Source organism: Bactrocera oleae, chromosome X (genome assembly GCF_042242935.1).
Source record: "Bactrocera oleae isolate idBacOlea1 chromosome X, idBacOlea1, whole genome shotgun sequence".
Classification (NCBI taxonomy): Eukaryota; Metazoa; Arthropoda; class Insecta; order Diptera; family Tephritidae; genus Bactrocera; species Bactrocera oleae.
In genome coordinates this window covers 35,711,230-35,735,161 of record NC_091541.1, presented here as the reverse complement: position 1 = coordinate 35,735,161, position 23,932 = coordinate 35,711,230, and the positions used below count along the sequence as shown (strand labels likewise).

Below are 23,932 nucleotides of genomic sequence, written 5' to 3'. Positions count from 1 at the left end.
GACATTATATCCAATATGTTTGCAGAATTTTTCTAGTCAAACTACTGTAATAATTCTCCTAAAACTTTTTCCCTATCAGCACGTAATATGTCCGAACACTTCAATTAACGCTCCAATTATTTCTGAAGAAGACGTCCTACTTAATTTAAATAAGTTAAAACCATCTTTTAGTTACGACCCAGACATGACACCCTCATGCTTCCTGAAAAATAGTGCCAAATTATCATTGGGTTTTAGGGTACATAAGCATAAGCATGTTATATAAACAGACTTTAGCAAAGCTTTCGATAAAGTAAATCGACTCTCATACATATATAAACTTGATTTTCTGGACTTTCATCCAAGATTTCTTCAATAGGATAGCTTCTTATCTTTATAGTAGAACACAACGAGTGATGTTTGAGGATACTCTTTCAGATACAATTAATGTCTCTTCATATGTTCCGCAAGATAGTCATTCTGTTCTTGTTGTTTATTAACGATATCTCTTCTGTAATAGAATTCTCAAAAATTTTATTTCACGCCGATGATGTAAAGCTTTTTAAATCATACACTTTAACTGATAAAAGTTGTCTGTTGCAAACAGACTTAAACAATTTGGTTGCTTGGTGTGATATAAGGATTTGCCATTGAATTCCAATAAATGTAAGACGATGTGCTTTTCCCGTAGATCTCTGCACCCCTCTCCTTATGTAATAAAAAACCATAGTCTAAAGCAATTTTTTAACTTTGTGTATTTGGGTTTTAATATGGACCCTAAACTTAATTTTAGTCTTCATATTGATACCATGGTCTTGAAAGCAAAAGGTGTCCTCAGTTTTGTTAAACGTTGGGCTAAAGCATTTAGAGATCCGTATATTACTAAAACACCTTTTACAACTATGGTTAGACCTATAGTGAAATATGGCTCTTTTGTGTGGAACCCTAGCTACCAAATCCATTCTGACAAGTTAGAATCTGTTCAAAAATAATGTTTACTTTTCGCCTTAGGGAGTTTCCGATGGGATTCTAGGTTAAGTCTACCTCCATACACTAGTCGTTTAAAACTTATAAATCTACCTACACTATCTAGTCGTAGGAAAATGCTTGGCATAATATTCTTAGTGAAAATCTTGAATGGAACAGTTTGCAGTTCTTTTCTCCTGTCTGTAATAAAATTTATTATCCCGGTTCGCTTTTCGAGGCAGTTTAGACCGTTACTGGTATTTCGAATTAAACGAACCATTCCGCCGAATATGTCATGATTTTAATTCTCATACCTGCATATTTCACTTATTTGACACACTTTTTAAAATTAAAAAGATTTTATTGCTATAGAGATTGCTATATAGATTTTCGTAGAGCAGCAAATTTCTTACAAAATAATGAGCCTTCCGATTTATCATAATTTATTTTCATTGAGTTATATAATTCAAACCCTGGACTCTTTTTGAAAAGCATTCGCTTTTCTACAAAATCCACAAAACGAAATATTTTTTCAAGTAGTTGGAAGCGAGATATGAATTTTCTTTATCTGATAATGGGAAAAACATATTAAACTGTAAGACGAAGGACATTTCCGTTACAATTAGGAGCTCATAATTTGAGAGACGTTCTAAGAGGTGTCTATCAATTAATTTTTCGAAGTACCAAGCGAAAAAAAAACATTCGTATAGTATAGGATATATAGAGTTTTTGAACTCAAAATTTAGTTACATTATATCTAATTACAAAGTCTTTACTCATACTCTTCGATAATTATTGTATCTCTCCGTTTTTGTTTTAAGGTATTATGAGACTGGAAGCTTTAAAGCCGGAGTCATAGGGGGTTCCAAACCTAAAGTAGCCACTCCCCCAGTTGTGGATGCAATTGCTAATTATAAACGTGAAAATCCAACGATGTTCGCTTGGGAAATACGAGATAGACTTTTAGCGGAAAGCATATGCTCGCAGGATAATGTACCCAGCGTGTCATCAATTAACAGGTAAGAAAGACATTTTGGAGCAATAAAATAATAGTAATAGTAACTTGATCCACTTTAAAACTTATCGAGTATGCTTTATTTTACTTTCATAAAGCTTCCTATCTGAAGTACTTATTTTTAAATCATCCGAGTTAACTCAAATGAGATGTGTAAGTGTTTAAACTTAAACAAAAAGGTTAAATTTAATATATTGAGTATATGAGAAAAACATTAATCACATATCCTTGCCTGATTGTATTAACGTTTAGAATTCCTCAAGTATACTCGAGAACATGTTTCCACTTAATTTTATGAAGATAACGCACACACTAACCGACATATTCAGTATAAATCTGCTAGAATACTGAAAATCATTATATGTGATATATTGGAGCTGAGGTAATTCGGGGACAGATTTCACACATTTTCAGTACTGAACTATATACATATAGTTCACTTAACTATCTAAAATACCTTAAATATTAACGGTATATGGTATTAATCCAAGCGGTAGTTCGAAAAGCTTTATAACCCCTCTATTTTGAGCACTACGACATATTATTTCCAGAAAAAAATGCTCTCTGACTTTCATAAAGATACCTCATAGGTTGACAGATATTTTCGGTAAAAAGTCAGCAATAGGCCACATATTTGGTACCTAGGTACTGGAAAAGTTATTGAGCGATTTCGGCTATTTTTGGACGTGAGATGCTATACTTTGAAGTTACTATTTGTGTAAGACTGTTGCGGTAATGTTATGCACCATATGATTGATGTTGGTGGAGTACTTATAGTTCCTGAGATATAAGATTTCAACAAAGGGTAGTCGGTGCTACGCCCATTGTCAAACTGTGACACCGGCTCTAATGATGCTCATCTGAATAATTTGGCTGAGAGTAATAAGTCCAAATGCACATAAATATGATCATATATACACTTATTGGATCATTACTTTCATAAAATTAAATTATATTCATATGTGCATACATAAGTATATATGCACCAATAGAATCTCTGTGTCATGCGTAAGCGCAAAAAATAAAACAAAAAAAAAATCCTACCAAGATTCGAACCTGAGCATCCGTAGTGGCTTTTGGAGCGTTTAACGAATACGTCACAAAATGTATTGTGATCCTACTGTCTTGATTTTGGATCTATCATTGAACTAATTTTACATCACCGCGAAACATACTTTTGCCCAACATGTGAATGCGGGGGAATGTGTGCAGCAATTGTTTGTACACATGTAGCTCGAGTCATAAGGTTTTGCCCGTCCTTGCTTGTACTAATTGAGTTCTCTTATGATGGAAACTCTTATGCTGGAACAGAACACAGTCAGTGTTGCATATTTCATTTGTATGTTGGGATGGTGGTCTCACATTTTGCTTGCTAGGAATTACCATGAATGTGATAGAACAATATTTAGAATACCGGCAATTAATTTTATACCCGCTATTAATATTTTCAAGGCCAAATTTATGACGGGAATTTCCTAATCTATCGGGAAGTATATACCTTACATTTCTTGTTTCAAATAAAATGATATTCTAATTCAATCCTTTGCGTTTAAAGGGAATAAATATGAAAGCATCTTAATATATTTAGGTAAATTCATTTATACAAGGTGCGTTTCAAGGTAAACAACAAATGGTTTTATCGGCAAAATCAATTAATTTTATTCAAAATAGTCTCCTTTTGCTCTAATACAGCTTTTTGCACGTTCCAAAAGCAGGTCGAACGAGTGTTTTAGCTCGTTGCCCGGTACGGCCGCCAGTATGCCGATGCAAGCCTTTAGAATGACCTCCACGTCTGCATAACGCTTTCCTTTCATCGGCAAATTCATTTTTCCGAAAAAGTAGAACTCGCACGGTGCCATATCTGGTGAATACGGGAAGTGGTTGATTGTTAAAATGTGATTTTTGGTCAAATAACACGGGTCAACAAAAAAATAATTGTTGTTTGTCCTAAACTTTATACTATGATTTTTCGATTATTTAGACACAGAAACGAAAAGAAAATACTCTTTTTTGGTATAAAGTTTGCTTTTGCGATATTTATAATAATAATAATCTTTATTCAATTTTTTTTTAATTTTAATTAGTTTTAATGCATTCAAAAATACCGCGAGATTGGTGTGGAGTTTTTATATTCAGAGAGTGCCTCTAGATAGCACTCAAGTGATAAATAACGATCAAGTGTTTCGGACATATCCAGAAAACGTTAAAAGTCATCGAGAAAGTGTAAATACGATGCTGATGCATTTTGTTATGTATGTGGTGAATTTATGAAAGTTAGAGACACTAAATATGAGTTAAAGTCATGTCAAGTTCTCTGTGATGCCTATGAAGCATATTTTGACTGTACTGTTTTAAATCAAGATAAATCATGGACTCCACATGTTGCTTGTGGTTATTGTAAAAGATGTTTGTAAGGTGAGCGATTTTTAATTGAGCGTCGAATCTACTGTAATAGAGATTGATTTAAATTCTATAGTTTAGGCTGGTATCGAGGTGAAAAAAGGTCTATATAGTTTGCGACACCAAGAATTTGTCGTGAACAAAGGAACCATGTGCACGATTGCTACTTTTGTATTGTTAACCCGAGTAAACGACGTAGAGATAAAAAATACAAAACCTGTCGAATATCCTGACCCTGCATCTTCTTCTGCTCCAATTCCACATGACCTGACCAGTGCCTGAGCCGCCAAAGAATCTATCTCAAAAAAGTAACTCATCTCTGAGTTCATATAAAAGTAATTCCGATAAAGAGTTTTTACCTACCCCAGAACAACCAAAATACCATCTTATTACTACAGAAGATTCTAATGACCTAATAAGAGATTTAAATTTACCAAAAAACAAGTAAGGAAGGGCTAAGTTCGGATGTAACCGAACATTTTATACTCTCGCAAAGTCAAATAGTATACTCGTTTGAGATTTCTTTGTGGATTGGCTGATATTTTCGGTAGAAAGTCAACTATAGGCACTGGGGTCCACATATTTAGTACTTAGGGGCTTAAACAGTTTTGGTTCGATTTAGACAATTTTTGGCCACAAGGTGGCATACTTTAATCGCATTATTCACGCAAAGTTTTATCCCGATACAGTCATTGTTGCCTGATTTGCATAGTGGAAAGTGAAATAATCAGATGGAATTTAAAATGGTGTTATATGGAAAGTAGGCGTGGTTGTAGTCCGATTTCGCCCATTTTTGCACTGTGACATAGAAACATGAAAAGAACGTTATGCACCGAATTTGGTTGAAATCGGTTAAGCAGATCTCAAGATATGGGTTTTCACCTAAAAGTGGGCTGTGCCACGCCCACTGTCTAATTTTGAACGCGGTTCCTATAAAGTCATCTCATACCATCCCAGAGATAAAATTTAATGACTCTGGCGTGTTTAGTGCTTAATTTATCGCGCTTTTTTTTAACAGTACCGTTATATGGGGAGTGGGCGGAGTTGCCACCCGATTTCAACTATTTTCACACCGTCAATAGAAGTGCTAAAAATATTTGCTTCCAGTGAATTTTGTTATTATAGCATTAGCGGTTTAGGAGATATGCACATTAAACCTATTAGAGGCGGGACCACGCCCACTTTTTTAAAAAAAATTTTAACTGCAGATGCCCCTCCCTAATGTGATCCTGTGTACCAAATAACAGTCTTGTATCTTATTGCGGAGCTTAGTTATGGCAAGTTATTTGTTTTTGATTAATGGCGTTTTGTGGGCGTGGCAGTGGTCCGATTACGCCCAACTGCAATACCAACCGTCTCACGGTACCATGAAACATGTCTACCAAGTTTCATAAAGATATCTCAATTTTTACTCAAGTTAGAGCTTGCACGGACGGACGGACAGACGGACAGACGGACGGACAGACAGACGGGAAACAAAACGTAAAATTCAGTTCCATTGTGGAAGCAGAAAAAGTGTTAATTCCACCTCTCCATATTAAGTTGGGATTGATGAAACAATTCGTGAAAAAACTCGACCAAACCTCAGATAATACTTAAGAAAATTCTGAAATTATCAGAATCAAAGGTTAAAGCCGGGATTTTTGTTGGTCCACAAATTAAAAAAATTTTCGCCGATGAGTTATTTGAATAGTGAAACTTAATAAAAATGATAAATACATTTATCAATGCAGTTCTGTCTTAGATTAAACATTAAAACCACAGATTTTGAGAAAATTTGTTTAGTTAGTGTTCTGACCACAAAAGCAAACTTTTGAAGGTCATATATTTTTTTTTCGTGTATTTGTGATTTGAACTAAAGAAATTTTACACTTTCAAGTCGAGGTCAAATTTCGTGTTGACCCGTGTAATCGGCCACAAGCGTCGATGGATGAGACGGCGCATTATCGTGCAACAAACGCCAACTTCCATCTTCGCGATATTCGGGCCGAACACGTCGAATACGGCGCACCAAACGCTTCAAAACTCCAAGGTAGAATACCGCATTAACGTTTTGGCCGGATGGAACAAATTCTTTGTGGACAATACCCTTGGAATCATAAAAACAAATCAGCATTGTCTTCACTTTTGACTTCTCCAGGCGCGATTTTTTGGGTTTCGGCTCATGTCCTCACGACCACTTTGAAAACGTTGAAACCACACGTGCACTCTGCTACGGGATAAGCAATCATCGCCATAAACTTGTTTCATCAATTGAAACGTTTCGGTAAAAGTTTTACCAATTTTAAAACAAAATTTAATGTTGGCTCTTTGTTCGAAGCTCATTTTCGCACCGATGACAAAAACATACTTATTGTCAGTCACAATAACTTCACTTCCAATAGATGAAATGTCATGAAATTTTTACTGGAAGTCGATAAAGGATAGCAGATTCTAACGCACTAGTCGACATATAAATGGCGGCACTAGAGTTTATGTTGTTACTTTTTTACTGTTTACTTTGGAACGCACCTTGTATATGTATATTATTACGTTTGATACTGTTACATGTTATTAAAAATTTAAATAAAACATTTTTGAGTATTTTAATTTTATCCTTATTCACAATTTTTGAAAATATTTCTTTTATTCTATGCATATTTGCACATTACAAACAAAAAAATAGATAACAAAATGTTCAAATTTCCGAACATATCGTATACGTACAATATATTCATTTAACACCGAGTGCTATTGCAACCATGAAGAAAATTTCAAAATGAAATAGCAGCGCGCTGTTACGAACAAGAACACAAAGCTGCCACCCAAGCACGACCGATACGGTCCCTTCGTCGTTCAAAAGAGAGAGTAAATGAATTCTAATAAAAATGGAGTTACTTTTACTTTTTTATATTTACATAAAATATTAAAGAAGCTTGCATATTTATTTCTTTTAACCACGAAGGTTTTAGTTCGAATATCATTTTATTTAAAGCAAGAACTGTAATTAATTCATAAATGTTTTATAATAAATTGAATTAATATATAGTAAAAAAATTATAGGTTTTTAATACCTCTCGAAAGATTAAGAAAATGCCTGTCATAAATTTGGCCTTAAAAATATTAGTAGCGGGTATTCAATACATTCTGGTGGGTTAGGGAATTCCCGACTTAAGCATTTCTTTGAAACTATTAAGCGGGTATTATGCATATTGTTCTACCAGAGAACTTAAAACAACGAGAAGGTGCAGGTTCTATAGCGAACCATTTGTAGGATTTTATCAAGGAGTTCACCTCACATGCACGCGAAACAAATAACATTTCTAGCTTTTATAACAGCGGTGAATCTGTAAACATACACTCTCTTAACATAACCAAACGGCGAATATTGAAGAGAATATAATATGTGAGCAAAACTGGGCATATTGATATGCCATTTGAAATATATTCCCTTTTATTGAACTATTATTTATTATTATTTTTAAATTATTTTTTGTTAATTCATTTTTACTTTCTTGTGAGTTATTAATAATAATTTAAACATATTTTGATATATTTCTTAAAATAATTCAAGTGCTTGACACCATTATGGAGTCATAAAAGTACAGAATTGTGTTTTGCCGTCGGCATTTTCATATCATGTGTCAAAATATTTGAAAATTTGTCTACAAACAACATAATTATGTATGTAGATATGAACACTCATTACTTCATGTGGAATCTCCGTTGACACGGTCAACCATTGATCGAAGCTCATGTTCTTCGCTTTTATGTCAAAGAGTCAATCTGTCAAAGGACTGATGCGACGACAAAGTGTCACAACATTGTGTTGTTGGTAGAAAATCCGAGATGTGCCGAAAAATAACCAAACGCTCGCCGATTGTCATCGCTTCCCTTGCCGCTCTAACAGCTTTGCCCACAAATCATTGTAGGTATGTATGTTTTTATATGAACATGCATACATATTGACGAAGATTTTTGCGAGCCACGGAAAAATATTTTAGAATTGTGAAATATTTTAAATCGATAAAAGCTTTGTTGCCACTTTTGTCATTGATTTCTGTGTTTTCTGTGTTTACAGGGTTGTCACTTTTCCCTTCTAGAGGGAACATCAGAAAGATGTTCAATTTATGATTTCTAGCTTTTGCCATCGTCGCGAGAAGACGCTTGTGGGCAAACGCATGCTCGGGGAGATGTATAAGTCGTTTGCTTTTATGAATGAAACGACTTAAATAGCTTATTGATTGTGCGCCAGCGTTCATGAATGAAAATGTTGTTGGTGTGTGATTTACTACAAATGCATATTTGTACATACATACTTACATATAGAGCAGTGCGCTCACATGTATTTATTGATAATTGATAATATATTATTATATTATATAATATAACATATTGATGTACATACATAAATTATTAATCCCGTAAATATTGAAATTAGAAAATTATGAAAACAGTAAAATATCATTTTTTGCATAATCTTTCACATTTTATCAATGTAGCATTTGTGCAAAATAATAATAATTTATCAATTTTTCATCATAAAAATCGTTTATATGGCAAAAAATAATCATGCATTTTCTCATTCATTTCATTTCATTTTTCTCTTTATATTGGTAGATACGTATTTTGTCAGAGAACGTTGTTAAAAATTCTCATTTCTGTTAAATAACAGCAAAACTATACAGAAAGTGGTGAACTCCTTGATCTCAAATTTTCAGCCAACCAATCGAGCATCATACAAAATTCAATTTGCACCTTCTCATTGTTTTAAGTTCTCTGATCAAAGAACATCTGTGCATATATACGTGTATACATTTTGCTTATAGAGTGGTGTAGTTCGTTGTGTACCCTGATAGGTGTGGTGACATTTTATTTTCGAATTTGCGCGTTTTCGATGTTCCCTTATCGTAACTAACATTTTAGTACAGCTAACATTTGCTCCTTCTCTATTCATTTACATTCTCTGGCACCAGTTAATTAAGATGAGGGAACATCGAAAACGCGCAAGTTCGAAAATAAAATTTCACCATCCTATCAATTTACGCAAGGAACTACACGCATAAACAAAAATTTAAATAATAAAAACGAAAGAAATTGACTTCTGGCAGGAAAATATTAATAATGAGGGAAATAATATGAAAATAGAATTAAATTATTCGATAAAAAAGGGTTATAAAAATAATAAAATAGTATATAAAAATATGATAGGATTTGAACTTAGGCAAAATATTTCACGTTGAAATAAACAAGTCTGCTATACAAGGAGCACCACAGACAATATTTAAGCCACTTTGTCTAATCTGTGAACTCAAACAGCTATTGTTGCTTACTTGCTTCAAATGTTCATATGTCTATATGTGAATGTTCTTGAAATTGCTTTCCTCATTCGCATGTCCAAATATATTTGCATATATGTACACATATCTACATATGTATGTCCCTCAATATCAAACATTCGCGCAAGTGACAAAAAAACGTAGACGCCATCATCGGCCAATAATATTCTAGCGAACTCGCGGCACATTTTCTAAGTATTTCATATTACAACGACAACAAATTCATTCATAAGGAACGTGCGTCTGCTTCAAAGCAAACTGCGTTTGTTCATAACTCTGCGCCGCGCAATTTTTTCTGTGCGCCTGGTAAACCACATTTGGTTTGCATATAGAATGCAAATGCGCGAAATTAAGTTTATAAAATAATGAATGAATGAAATTGAATTTGAATGTCTTCAGTAAAATTGAAAAATCAGCAAAACTTCAATTTTACAATTTGTATCACCGAAAATCCTACCATCCCCCTCGCATTTGTATGTTGCCCACAAGCTGCTTCCTCACATTTGCTAAAAATCAGAAATTGAAGAATTTGTCTGATGTTCCCTTTAGAAAGGAGAATTGGCAACATGACCTATTAGCGAGTTAAAATATTATTTATATTTTTTTCATATTATGCACTATACCTGGCATTAAATTATAAAATTTATATAAAATTGACATGTACATATATGAAATCATTAACTACTTCTATATACTCACACTCCATATAGTACTTTTATATGTTAAACACGACGCAATGAAAATGCAGCCCAATCGGTAATCGCAATATTTCAAAAGAGCATAAGTCAACTTTCAATAGCAAACCACTGCAAAAAGGACAAACGAGACAACATAGCCGACCGACATTGTCGCAAAATTGTCGATTCAAACAAATTTTGTCAACTCCGCGACGATTCACACAATTTGGTGTCAATATGTATGCGATCTCATACATATGTATGTTTGTGGGCAAAGTCGTCATTTAGTTTTTTTCAACAACACAATGTCTGCGCGAACTCGCCGTTATTTCGTTGGCTTGCCATCATACACAGAGGCGTTCTAACTGAGAACTCTTAGTATATTATTATGTTGCTTAATTTGTTTTGAAAAATACTGATGCATAACGACTAATTTTCGTAATCTAATAATAATATAAGTACGTAAAAATATAAATACACATAAATTCACACTTATATTTATATTTTAAAATAAATTCGATTTATAAAAATTTATCTGAAATAATTATGTGGCAGTGCGCACCTGACCCCTTATTGCTAGCGATCGTTCAGCTTGCTTCTCGCAAAAAGCAAAAAGTGTAGACAAAAGTCTTTGGTTGTGCGAGACAAGAAGAAGCAAGCATTAGCGTACGTGTAGTTAAGAATGTATGTGTGATTGTCACATTTGTGTAAGTTGGTATAAATAAGCGTATATTCAATAAACCTAAACATATGAACATATTTTCCAGATATCTCTCTATTATATACATATAAAAGTTTTCTGCTGCTGTCGAGAATCAACTAACATAAGAGCGAGCTAGCTCGCGCTCGGCGGGGGGCGGACGTTGGCGAGCGAGCGAAGCGAGCGTCCTGGAGCGCAGCGGAGGGCGCCTAGTATTTTAATAATATCAAGAAGTAAAATATGCTATTTAAGTAATTGAATTGAGATATGTTAATTAATTAAAATTAATAAAATAAATAAATTAAATAAAATTTTAATTTTATGTATTTTACTACGACCTAAGCCACTATATAAATGGAAATGCGACCGCTTAGCCACCGTTTTATTATGATCATTTGTTCAATAAGTATATTGCTTACGCAACGCACATACAAAAGTTGGAAAAATTGCATATTAAAGGTTATTTTATTATGAATTCTGGGGTTTTTGCCTAATCCTCTTTTTTAATTGAAACGGCTTTTCACAATTATAAATTTTGTCATATCATAGAAATTGAAAACATAAATCTAAAGAGGTATGCGCAACGATTTTTCATTTAGGAATATTCGTTGTGTCTATTTATAGCGTTTCGCACATTGCGTGGTGTATTTTTCATTTTCGAAGTTATATTTTTCGATGTTCCCTCATCTGGAATTGCAAATTAGTACTCAAAAAGATTTCATTTAACATTTGCTTCTTCTCTATTCATTTACGTTCTCTGGTACAACTTCTATCTTCAATGCTGCCAAGTTTTTGTTTTGCATATTTTAGTTCACTTTTACTATCGTGAATGGTTCAAATGACAAATAAAATTAAAAATTTCTTTTTTATATTCTTGCAACATGTTGCTACAGTGTATAATAGTTTTGTTCACCTAACGGTTGTTTGTATCACCTAAAAATAATCGAGTTAGATATAGAATTATGGATATATAAAATTGATCAGGATGATGAACGAGTTGAAATCCGAATGACTGTCTGGTGAAATCACATATCTACGGACCTACTTGACCAATTTCAACCAAATTTAGTACATAACATTATCCAGATGTTACATTGTGAAATTGGTAGCAATCGGCATACAACCAATAAAGAACAAACGCGAGTCTAAAAACTCTCAAAATCGGACTGTAACTGTACAAGCCGTCACATACCGAATATGTGGACCCCATAATGCGAATGCCTTTTTGCCGAAAATATCGGTCAATCTGTGAGATTTTTTATTGAAATTCGTGGAAAATATTCCTTTCATAATAATAGTATACCTTTGTGTCAAAAATGGATTGAATCGGGTAACACACTTCCCATATACCTAATGTAAAGTTTTTCGAACTTCCAGTTGACTTTATACCACATATATTGGTCCATGTGGGAGTTATTTTAATGAAATTGAGAGAGCGTATTTTTCTAATAACAGAGTATCTTTGTGTCTAAAATGGCACGAAAACTTGCTTAGCCCCATATAGCTGATATTCAGGATTTTGAAACATCCGGCTAACTTTACTCCATATATGGTATATGTTTATATTTATATGTATATTTATAAAATTTCTTTTAAAAAGTTCTCAATTGTACCTGAACAGTGTCAAAAATTAATGCAATCAGCCATTCCATTTTTCTGCCCCCAATATATCATATAAAATGATTTCCGACTTTCCACCTGACTTTAAATTATTTTGGTTGGTCAAAACGTGTGTAATTTTAATGAAATTATGTGAACACGGTTTCGTAAAAATTATAAAATTGTTCCTAATATAAGGAGTTCCAATCCTTTGGTTGACGTTTCTCATATCAACTCAACATATTAAGTTTAACATCTTCGGTTGAGTTTATATCACATATGTATGTATGTATATACTTGTATATTTCATTTGAGGATGATTTTAATATAATTTTCGCTGGCGGGAAGCAAAATATAATAAAAAAACTAGGTGGGTCTATGACCTTCAAAAAAAGTTTGTTACCAAATTTGGTTGTAAATCATTCACAATATCGTCGAACAATGAAGTGGAACCTTTGCGCAAATTTTTTTTAATAATAAAATTTAGCCAACACCTGAAGGTATTTAGCCGGATTTGATCCTTGCAAGGTTTTTCTTGTATTTTTAAAACATAAAACTTAAAATCATTTATAATAATTTATAGAAAACCAAAATAAAGGGTTACATCAATGTTTTTAACGTGAAAAAAAGAATTTCTCCGGTAAGAAAGAATCATAATATGTGCATGCGTCAGAAGACATGTTAGCAAGTGCTGCCCGTTTGTTTGAGCATATGGTAAAGTTTGTTCGTTTCGTAATGCTTGGCGAATTATGCTACAATTATGACTTATAGATAACACAGATAGTACATATATCTAAACAAAAACATATGTTGATTGTGTCAACAAAGAGTAGTTTCTAGGGCTTCAAAGTTAGACATTTTGTCGGGTTAATTTTTGTGGAGTATATATAATATTATATTTATATATATATATATATATTTTCGAATATATTGTGAAACTGAAAACGATGATTCTAAATATGACACAGTGTCATCCGTTCTGACCCTGCCATTGTAAGTGATGAAGAGAAGGTAAATGAAGTTGATTTGGTATGCTCTACCATGCCGAATAGTGTGACTAAAAGATTTGAGGTAGTGTTTAAGAAATGCAGTCCATTTTGTTATAATTTCGATTTACGACTTTTCTATGATATATAGCTTTATAGTACGTCAGTTATAATTCCATAAAGTAGTTAATATAAAACTTTTCTTTATGATTAAGTTTGTCATTCTAGGTCACTGCTATATTTACCATTTTCCTTCCCCATTGTCAATCCGTTAAGTTAAGCGTGTATATTCGGAAGCGGAAACAAAATGCATAAACAAAAGTATGAGATCGCTGTTTTTGGTCATACAACCAGCTTCCGCTTCCGGAGATGTTGTATTAAATGAAAACGGCTAATATGGCTAAACAAAATTTATAGGATTGGAATGCTAGAAAAATCTTAATAAAAATATCAGCGATACCTTCATCTTTAATAGTTCGTGGAAACTGACACACGACCACCACAATGTGTTTCCTTCCGTTGCTTGCTTGGCCGGCATATTCGAAACCACGACAAAATTACTACTGACATCATGTAGTACATATAAATATGCATGCATACACTTCCCCTATGTTTTATGCGAAAAATATACCAGAACTTACATACATTTATATATATGTATATAAGTATAAAGATTATTTTGCAATGTCTAAAAGTGTTAATGAATAGAGAAGGCACAAGTGTTTAATCAAATCTTTTTGAGTTCTAATTTGCAGTTTTCACATGAGGGAACAACGAAAAATATAATTTCGAAGAGAAAAATACACCACTCATTGTGATATACATATTAATTATCGGTAGAAGGTCAACTATAGGCACTGGGGTCCACATATTCAGTACCTAGGGGCTTGAACAGTTTTGGTTCGATTTAGAAAATTTTTGTTCACAAGGTGGCATACTTTAAACGTATTATTCACGCAAAGTTTTACCCCGATATAATCATTGTTGCTCGATTTGCATACTGGAAAGTGAAAAAAGCATATGAAAGTTAAAATGATGTTATATGGTTAATAGGCGTGGCTGTAATCCGATTTCGCCCATTTTCGTACTATAACATAGAAATATGAGAAGAATATTATGTACCGAATTTGGATGAAATCGGTTAAGCGGATCCCAAGATATGGGGTTTCACCTAAAAGTGGACGGTGCCACGCCCACTAACTAATTTTGAACGCGGTTCCTATAAAGTCATATCATACCATCCTAAAGATAAAATTTAATGTCTCCGACTTGTTTAGAGCTTGGTTTATCGCGCTTTTAGTATTTTTTAACAGTACCGTTATATGGGGAGTGGGGGGGTGTTACGCGATTTTACCCATTTTCACACTGTAGGTAGAGGTGCTAAAAACATTTGGTTCCAGTGAATTTTGTTATTATAGCTTTAGCAGTTTAGGAGATATGCATATTAGGGGTGGAACCACGCCCACTTAAAAAAAATATTTAAACTGCAGATGCCTCTCCCTAATGTGATCTTGTATACCAAATAACAGTCTTGTATCTTATTGTGGAGCTTAGGTATGGAAATTTATTTATTTTTTGATTAATGGAGTTTTGTGATCGTGGCAGTGGTCCGATTACGCCCATCTGCAATACCAACCGTCATACGGCACCAAAAAACATGTGTACCAAGTTTATAAAGATATCTCAATTCGCTCAAGTTGCAGCTTGCACAGACGAACGGACAGACAATCACCCGGATTTCAATTCGTCTCTTCATCCTGATCATTTATATATAAGTATATAACCAGAGAATGTTAATAAATAGAGAAGGCGCAAATGTTAAATCAAATCCTTTTGTGTACTAATTTCTAATTCCACATGAGGGAACATCGAAAAATATAACTTCGAAAAAGAAAAATCCATTACACAATATGCGAAATGCTATAAATAGACACAACGAATATTTCTAAATGAAAAATCGTTGCGCATACCTATTTAGATTTATGTTTTCAATTTCTATGATATGACAAAATGTATAATTATGAAAAGCCTTCTGAATTGAAAAGCTGTATTACCGGCAAAAACCCCAGAGTTTATAATAAAATAAACATTTAATAGGCAATTTTTCTAATTTTTGCGTGAGCAATTGTTTATTGAGCAAAGGATAACAATAAAACGGTGGCTAAGCGGCCGCGTTTCCACTTTTGTGGTGGCTTAGGTCGTAAGCGTAAAGGAGTTAAGCTCAATCCGAATACGTTCGAATCCTAAACACATAAAACTTCAATTTTATTTTATAAATTGGAATCTAAGCATATCTCAATTCAATAACTTTAATAGCATATTTTACTTCCTGAGATAATTAAAATATTTCGAGGAAATATGTTCATATGTTTAGGTTTATTGAATATTATCTTGTTATGTATATTTACACAAATGTGATAATCACACATACAGTCTTAAATACACGTACGCTTGCTTCTTCTTGCCCCGTGCAAACAATGACTTCTGTCTCCACTTTTTGCTTTTTGCGAGAAGCAAGTTGAACGATCGCAGGCAAATAGGGATCACGGACACACTGGCACATAATTATTTCAGATATTTTTTTATTAATTTCGAATTTATTTTACAAACGATTATATGTATGAATTTATGTGTATTTATATTTGTACGTATATTATTATTATATAACAAAAATAAGTCATTAATGCATACGTATTTTTCAATACAAACTAAGCAACATAATAATATACTAAGAGTCCTCAGTTGAAACGCCTATGTATGGGTGCTATCCAACGAAATAACAGCAGAGAACGTAAATGAATATATTCATTCTCTGATAACAGCAAGTTCGCGCGGACTTTGTGTTGTTGCAAAAACCAAAATCGTCGCGGAATTGACAAATTTTGTTTGAATCGACAATTTTGCCAGAGAATGTTAATAAATAGAGGAGGCGCAAATGTTAGCTGTGCTAAAACTATTAAAGGGAACATCGAAAATGCGCAAATTCGAAAGTTCAATTACACCACGTCAAAAAGGTACCTGCCCTTCATGATAATCGAACTCAACAAACTATACCAATCTAAGCAGGAACCAAATCAATTTTCACCACCTTATAAAGGAACGGCTAATATACTTATGTATGCGCAGATGTTCTTTGGCATCCGTGTTACGGAAAATTAGAATAAGAAAAAGAAATAATTGATTTTGAAGAACATTTATATAATGAGGAAAAAATTAAAATTAAATTAAAATAAATTTAATAAAAAAGGTTTATAAAAATTAAAAAAGCTGTGCTATACCAGCAGCACTACTAATTAAAAATGTTGTCTATATGTGAATATTCTTGAAATTACCTTTCCTCCATTCGCATGTGCAAATATATTTCCATATACATATGTACGTATGTTCCTAAATATGTCTTTTGTAAAAAAATCAAACATTCGCGCAAGCGACAAAAAAAATCGCAGACGCACCATCATAGACCTTAAGATTCGAGCAAGCTTGGTCTATATTTTCTACATATTTCATATTACAACGCCAACAAATTCTTTCATAAGGAACCCGTGTATGCTACAAAACGAAGTGTGATCGTTTATGACTTTGCACTGCGCTTTTTTCCTGTGCGTCTGGTCAAAAAATTTGGTTTTCATATGGAATTCCTACAGCAAATGCGCCAAAATGAAGTTTAAATAAAAATGAATGAAATTGAATTTGAATGTCTTCAGTAAAATTAAAGAATCAGCAAAACTTCAATTTTACAATTTGTATCACTGAAAATCCCACCATCCCCCTTGAATTTGTATGTGGCCCACAAGCTGCTTCCTCACAACATTGGCTAAAAATCAGAAATTGAAGAATTGGTCTGGTGTTCCCTTCAGAAACGAGAATTGGCAACATGACCTATTAGCGACTTTAAATATTATTTTAATTTATTTAATATTATGCACTATATATGACAATATATTATAAAATTGCCATTTATATGAAATCCTTTATTACTTCTATATATTCTAAGCACGCTGCATGTAGTACATTTATAAGTTTACTTATTATCATTATTCCATAGTTTTTCGATTTAGCCCATGTTATCTAAATACGACGCTATAAAAATGATAATAACAAACAAACGAGACAACATAGCCGACCGACATTGCTGCAAAATTGTCAATTCAAACAAATTTTGTCAACTCCGGGACGATGCGCAAAATTCGGCGTTAATGTGTATGCGTTTTGTTTGAATTCCGCCCGTCTCTGCGCGAACTCGCTGTTAATTCAATGGCATGACACCATGGACAGAGGCATTTAAATGGAGGGTTTTATCATATTATAATATTGTTTAATTTGTAATGAAAAATACTGATTTCTTACGGCTTATTTACGTAATAAAGTATAATATTATAATATTTGATTAAAAATATGAATACACATGAATTCATACTTATTTCAATGTTTTTAAAATAAACTAGATTAATAAAAATATATCTGAAATAATTATGTGGTAGTGTGCCGCTGATCCCTCTTTGCCTGCGATCGTTCAACTTGCTTTTCGCAAAAAGCAAAAAGTGTCGATAAAAGTCATGGTTTGTGCGAGGTTAGAAGAAGCAACCATCAGCGTATGTGTACTCTTGAATGTGTGTGTGATTTTCACATTTGTATAAATACTTATAAATAAAGGAATGTGCAATAAACCCAAACATAAGAACATATTTTCCTGAAATATTGTATTTTAATTATATTAGTGAGTAAAATATGCTATTTAAGTAATTGAATTGAGATCAGCTAAAATCTCAAACAATAAAATAAAATCAAAATAAAAATTAAGATTTATGATTTACAGGACTCGATCGGAAGCGTTTGTATTGGGAATGGCTTAACTCCTTCATGCTTACGACCTGAGCCATCTCAAAAGTGGAATCGCGGCCGCTTAGCCATTTATTGTTTATTTTTTGTTATATTTTGTCTATTAGATATTGTTCATGCAACAAACAAAAATGTGTTGAAGAATTTATCTATTAATTACCCATTTTATTGTAAATTCTGGGGCTTAATCCCCTTATATACTTTGAAAGATTATTTTAAATTACAAAAATTATGATTTTTTTGTAATATGCAAATGTAAATCAGCATGCGCATAATTCATTCATTTAAGAACATTCTTTGTGTCTATTTATAGCATTTTCCCCGTTTCGATCATCACATGGTGTTTTTCAAAAGAGTCGAAGTTGTATTTTCCGATGAAAGGCTCGATTTAGTACTTCTTAGCATTTGCGCCTTCTCTATTTATTAACATTCTCTGTAATAAGCATTAATTTCCGTGAGTTTTTGGATTCGAACATAATTATTGCTCGTATTTGCAGTGAGCTTTACTCCTTCACGCTTACGACTTGAGCCACCGCAAAAGTGAAAACGCCGTGGCTTAGCCACTGTTTTATTGTTATCCTATGTCTATTAGATATTGTTCACGCAACGCACATATGTATGCATATGTTTAAGGATTTGTCTATTAAAATGCTTATTGGATTCTGCGGCTTTTACCAATAATCCTCTTTGTAATTCAAAAGATTATTTGTAAATATAAAATAAATTTTTTTGTAATATCATCGAAATTGTAAATACAAATCTTAATAGTCATGTGCATCGATTATTCATATAGTACAAATTTAAGAACATTATTTGTGTCTATTTATATCCTTTCCTCCGTTTCGTTCATTGCGTGGTGTATTTTTGATCCACGATGATCAATGATTGATCCTGTAAAACCTACAAATTAAAACTCAAAAAGATTTAATTTAACACTTGAGCCTTCACTATTCATTAACATTCTCTGGTACGATGTCCTCTATTCCCACTTACATAATATTTTAATTCGCTTTTAACGATATTGTTTTTGGATAAGAAGCTAAAGTAATAACAAAATTAATTAACTTATGCAACTTATATGTAAATGTACATTAACATACATATATACATATGTAAGTATATAAGTACATGCAATCAAATATATGTATAAAAGTAATTGACGTATCACAATAACAAACGCAACTAAGTGGCAAAAATGACATTTAATATATGATATGCTATACGAGTATCAACTGTTTACATCAAAACAAATGCTTATAGCTACATAACTTCATCCTTTCGTCTATACTGCTATTCATGCCCCCTTTCCAGTTAAAGTGCCTTCGTTGCTCGAGAGCGTGTACAACCGCATGCGGCACGTGCGCTCATTTGAAATCAATTCGCTTTGCATTAGTTCGTACACTTATTCTTACTTTTTATCACATTAGCTATTTTCATCCACTAAGTTAAGTGTCTGGATGTTATATAAACCGATGACATTTAATGCGTATTAACTGTCAGCGCATATATGCGCCGTTAAAGCAGGAAACAACAAAAATGGACGTTCTCCGAAAACTCATTTTTATTTTTTATTTTACATTAGGATTATATCGTGTCCAATTCAGAGCGATGTTGTAAAATCTTCCTTAGCCAATTTCACATTGATAACAAAACAGAACGTGCGGTATAATGTTAGGGTAGATTCTAAAGTATGGGCAGGACCCTGGCCATACCAACAATGTCATTCCTACCTCAAAACATTTACTACAAATGTATACATATATTTCATATTACCTAAGAACCGATGGTTTAATATTAATTTTAAACATTAAACATTCATGTAAAAATTGTAATTGACTGAAAACAAGGAAAGAAATGTGAAATGACTTCTTAAGTTTAAATAAGAAACTGTATTTGTTTTATTTATTAACTATTTGACATTATTAAAAACAAAAACCACGAATATATCATAAATTGATCTCAAAACTTATTTAATAAACTTATTTTAAACTGAGTAAATATTATTATTTTTAGCAATTTTATTATTTGGTATGATTAGCCTTAATAAGGGATTACAGCCAGTTTGCAATTGAACCAAACAGCTTTCGTTAAATTTCAGGTGTGGTTTATTGCCATACCTCTATCATCACCTTCTCCAACTTATGTTTTGTTGAGAATTTAGTGTTCGTAGATAATTATGTCGAGCAATAATTTTTCAATGACGTTAATCTCTAGAAACTGTGTTGATAATGTGAGCAATGGACAATCCGATTTAGCTAAAATTTCGCAATGTCTGATTTGTGCCTTGGGTAATTGTCGCACTGAGGACCACATTTCGGTACATGGAAGTTTGAAAATTTACGGTCAGATTTTGACGATTTTCAAATAAAAATATAGCATTTTACCGAGCCATGGGCAGCATCACGTACATCCTCCAGTTTTTACACAATTTTGTTTATTTAATGAGTTATCGCTATTTTAGTAGATTCCACAAAATCGAGGGGTGAGGAAGATTAATCATTTAATTGCACTCATTTCTGGATTGTCTAAGGATCGGCACCTCTTGAACAAGTTTGGTCTATATAGCTTTAGTGGTTTGTAAGATATGGACAGTAAATGTAGAAACCAAATGGAACTTCTCGAGAGTTCCAAGACTCTCAAAGCTTTGAAGCAAATTGGTTTGAAATATGTTGAGGTAAATATGTTATCTAAAATTCCAATAATAAACTCCAAATTTTCCACGGCAGCTAAGCACACGCAAGACCAAACATCATACTACCACCGTCTCTGTTAGGTTCTCTTAGGGCTTCCCTTATTCATATTATTCCTCAATAGACAGGCTTGGAGCGGATAGCTTGTCTTTAATTTTTCGAATAAGGTCTCTTTCGTCACTCGCGTTGAAACCTTTATTGGGAGTTTTTCTTTTCATACATGTATGGTATATTACTCAGATTTCGCAAACCGATCAATTATATATATATTGTAGGTTTAAAGCACACAATGTTTCAATGCACACAACAAATTAAATTCACGCTGCTCGACTGTGGTTTAGGGAAACATTTTTTAAATTCAGTGTTTACAACTACGCTTGCAAAAGCAAAGCAGAGAAAGTTAATGTATAGTGAAGGCGCAAATGTTAAATCAAATCTTTTTGAGTACTAATTTGTAGTTTTCATATGAGAGAGCATCAAATCATGTAATTTTGAAAAGAAAAATACACCACGCAATGTGGTAAACGGGAAAAGGCTATAAATAGACACAACGAATGTTCTTAAATAAATTATCATATCGCATAACTATTTAGAATTGGATTTTCAATTTCTATGATATGACAAAATTTATAAATATGAAAAACCTCTTGAAATAAAAAGGAGGATTACTGGTAAAAATCTAAGAACTTACAATAAAATAAATATTTAATATACCTATTTTTTAACACATATACATATGTGCGTTGCGAGAACAATATGCTTATTAAGCAAATACTAATAATAAAGCAGTGGCTAAAGCGGCCGCGTTTCCACTTTTGAGGTGGCTTAGGACGTAAGCGTGAAGAAATTGACTCACAGCGAATTCGAGCAATTATGTTTGAATCCTGAAAGTCATGAATCTTAAATTTTATTTTCTCTTTTATTTTATTAATTGAAATCTTGGCAGATCTCAATTCAGTTACTTTAATAGCATATTTTACTTACTGATGATTAAAATAGTTTAGGAAAATATGTCCATTCTCTGACCAAACTAATAATTTACTGTAACTTACTGCGTTACTACTTTACGTTACGTTAAATACTTACGTTATTAGCGGTATAAGCAGAGAATATTAATGAATAACAAAAAAGGAAAATATTTATATACCATTTTCAAAATTGCCTTCCTTCATATGCATGTACAACTATATTAGCATATGCATACGTTGTATGTATGTATGTATGTCCTTCAATATGACATTTGTAAAAAATCAAACATTCGCACAAGCGACAAAAAAGCGCAGGCGCACCATCATTGATTAAGAGTATTATAGCACACTTCCTATTTCAACGACAACAAATTCATTCATAAGGAACGCGCACAAAAGCAAAGTACGCTGTGTTTTCTGATCGCCGGGCAACCACTATTCTTTTTTATATGGAATTCCTTCTAGCAAATGCGTGGCAATGACCAAACAAAATGAAAATTACAAAAACGAATTGAATGTTTCATTAAAATTTGACAAACTAGCCAAAACATCAGTCAAAGTCGTACCATCCCCCCGCATTTGTTTGTTACAAATAAGTTGCTTTCTCACGACGATGCTAAAAATCAGAAATTAAAGAGTTTTTTGTTTTTCGGTTCAGAAAAGAAAAGTAGAAACGTGGCACATGCCGACTGATAATATTTCTTTTTTTTATTATACTCTCGCAACCTGTTGCTACAGAGTATAATAGTTTTGTTCACCTAACGGTTGTTTGTATCACCTAAAATTAATCGAGTTAGATATAGGGTTATATATATTTAAATGATCAGGATGAAGAGACGAGTTGAAATCCAGGTGACTGTCTGTCCGTCCGTCCGTCTGTCCGTCTGTCCGTCCGTCCGTGCAAGCTCTAACTTGAGTAAAAATTGAGATATCTTTATGAAACTTGGTAGACATGTTTCATGGTACCGTGAGACGGTTGGTATTGCAGATGGGCGTAATCGGACCACTGCCACGCCCACAAAACGCCATTAATCAAAAACAAATAACTTGCCATAACTAAGCTCCGCAATAAGATACAAGACTGTTATTTGGTACACAGGATCACATTAGGGAGGGGCATCTGCAGTTAAAATTTTTTTTTTAAAAGTGGGCGTGGTCCCGCCTCTAATAGGTTTAATGTGCATATCTCCTAAACCGCTAATGCTATAATAACAAAATTCACTGGAAGCAAATGTTTTTAGAACTTCTATTGACAGTGTGAAAATAGTTGAAATCGGGTGGCAACTCCGCCCACTCCCCATATAACGGTACTGTTAAAAACTACTAAAAGCGCGATAAATCAAGCACTAAACACGCCAGAGACATTAAATTTTATCTCTGAGATGGTATAAGATGACTTTATAGGAACCGCATTCAAAATTAGACAGTGGGCGTGCCACAGCCCACTTTTAGGTGAAAACCCATATCTTGAGATCTGCTTAACCGATTTCAACCAAATTTGGTGCGTAACGTTCTTTTCATGTTTCTATGTCATAGTACGAAAATGGGCGAAATCGGATTACAACCACGCCTATTTTCCATATGACACCATTTTAAATACCACTTGATTCTTTCACTTTCCACTATGCAAATCAAGCAACAATGATTATATCGGCGTAAAACTTTGCGTGAATAATACGTTTAAAGTATGCCACCTTGTGACCAAAAATTTTCTAAATCGAACCAAAACTGTTCAAGCCCCTAAGTACTAAATATGTGGACCCCAGTGCCTATAGTTGACCTTCTACCGAAAATA

The 23,932-nt window shown here is 33.2% G+C and overlaps 1 protein-coding gene across 4 annotated transcripts in view; it reads left to right on the top strand.

The window, feature by feature from the left end:
- sv (paired box protein shaven) overlaps positions 1-23,932 on the top strand; it is a 140,352-nt gene that overhangs the window by 62,881 nt on the left and 53,539 nt on the right. For all 4 annotated transcript variants that reach the window (XM_036372859.2, XM_036372867.2, XM_036372848.2 and 1 more), the window contains one exon: positions 1,767-1,964. In XM_036372859.2, coding sequence (XP_036228752.1) covers positions 1,767-1,964 — 198 coding nt within the window. The remainder of the gene's footprint in view (positions 1-1,766; positions 1,965-23,932) is intronic.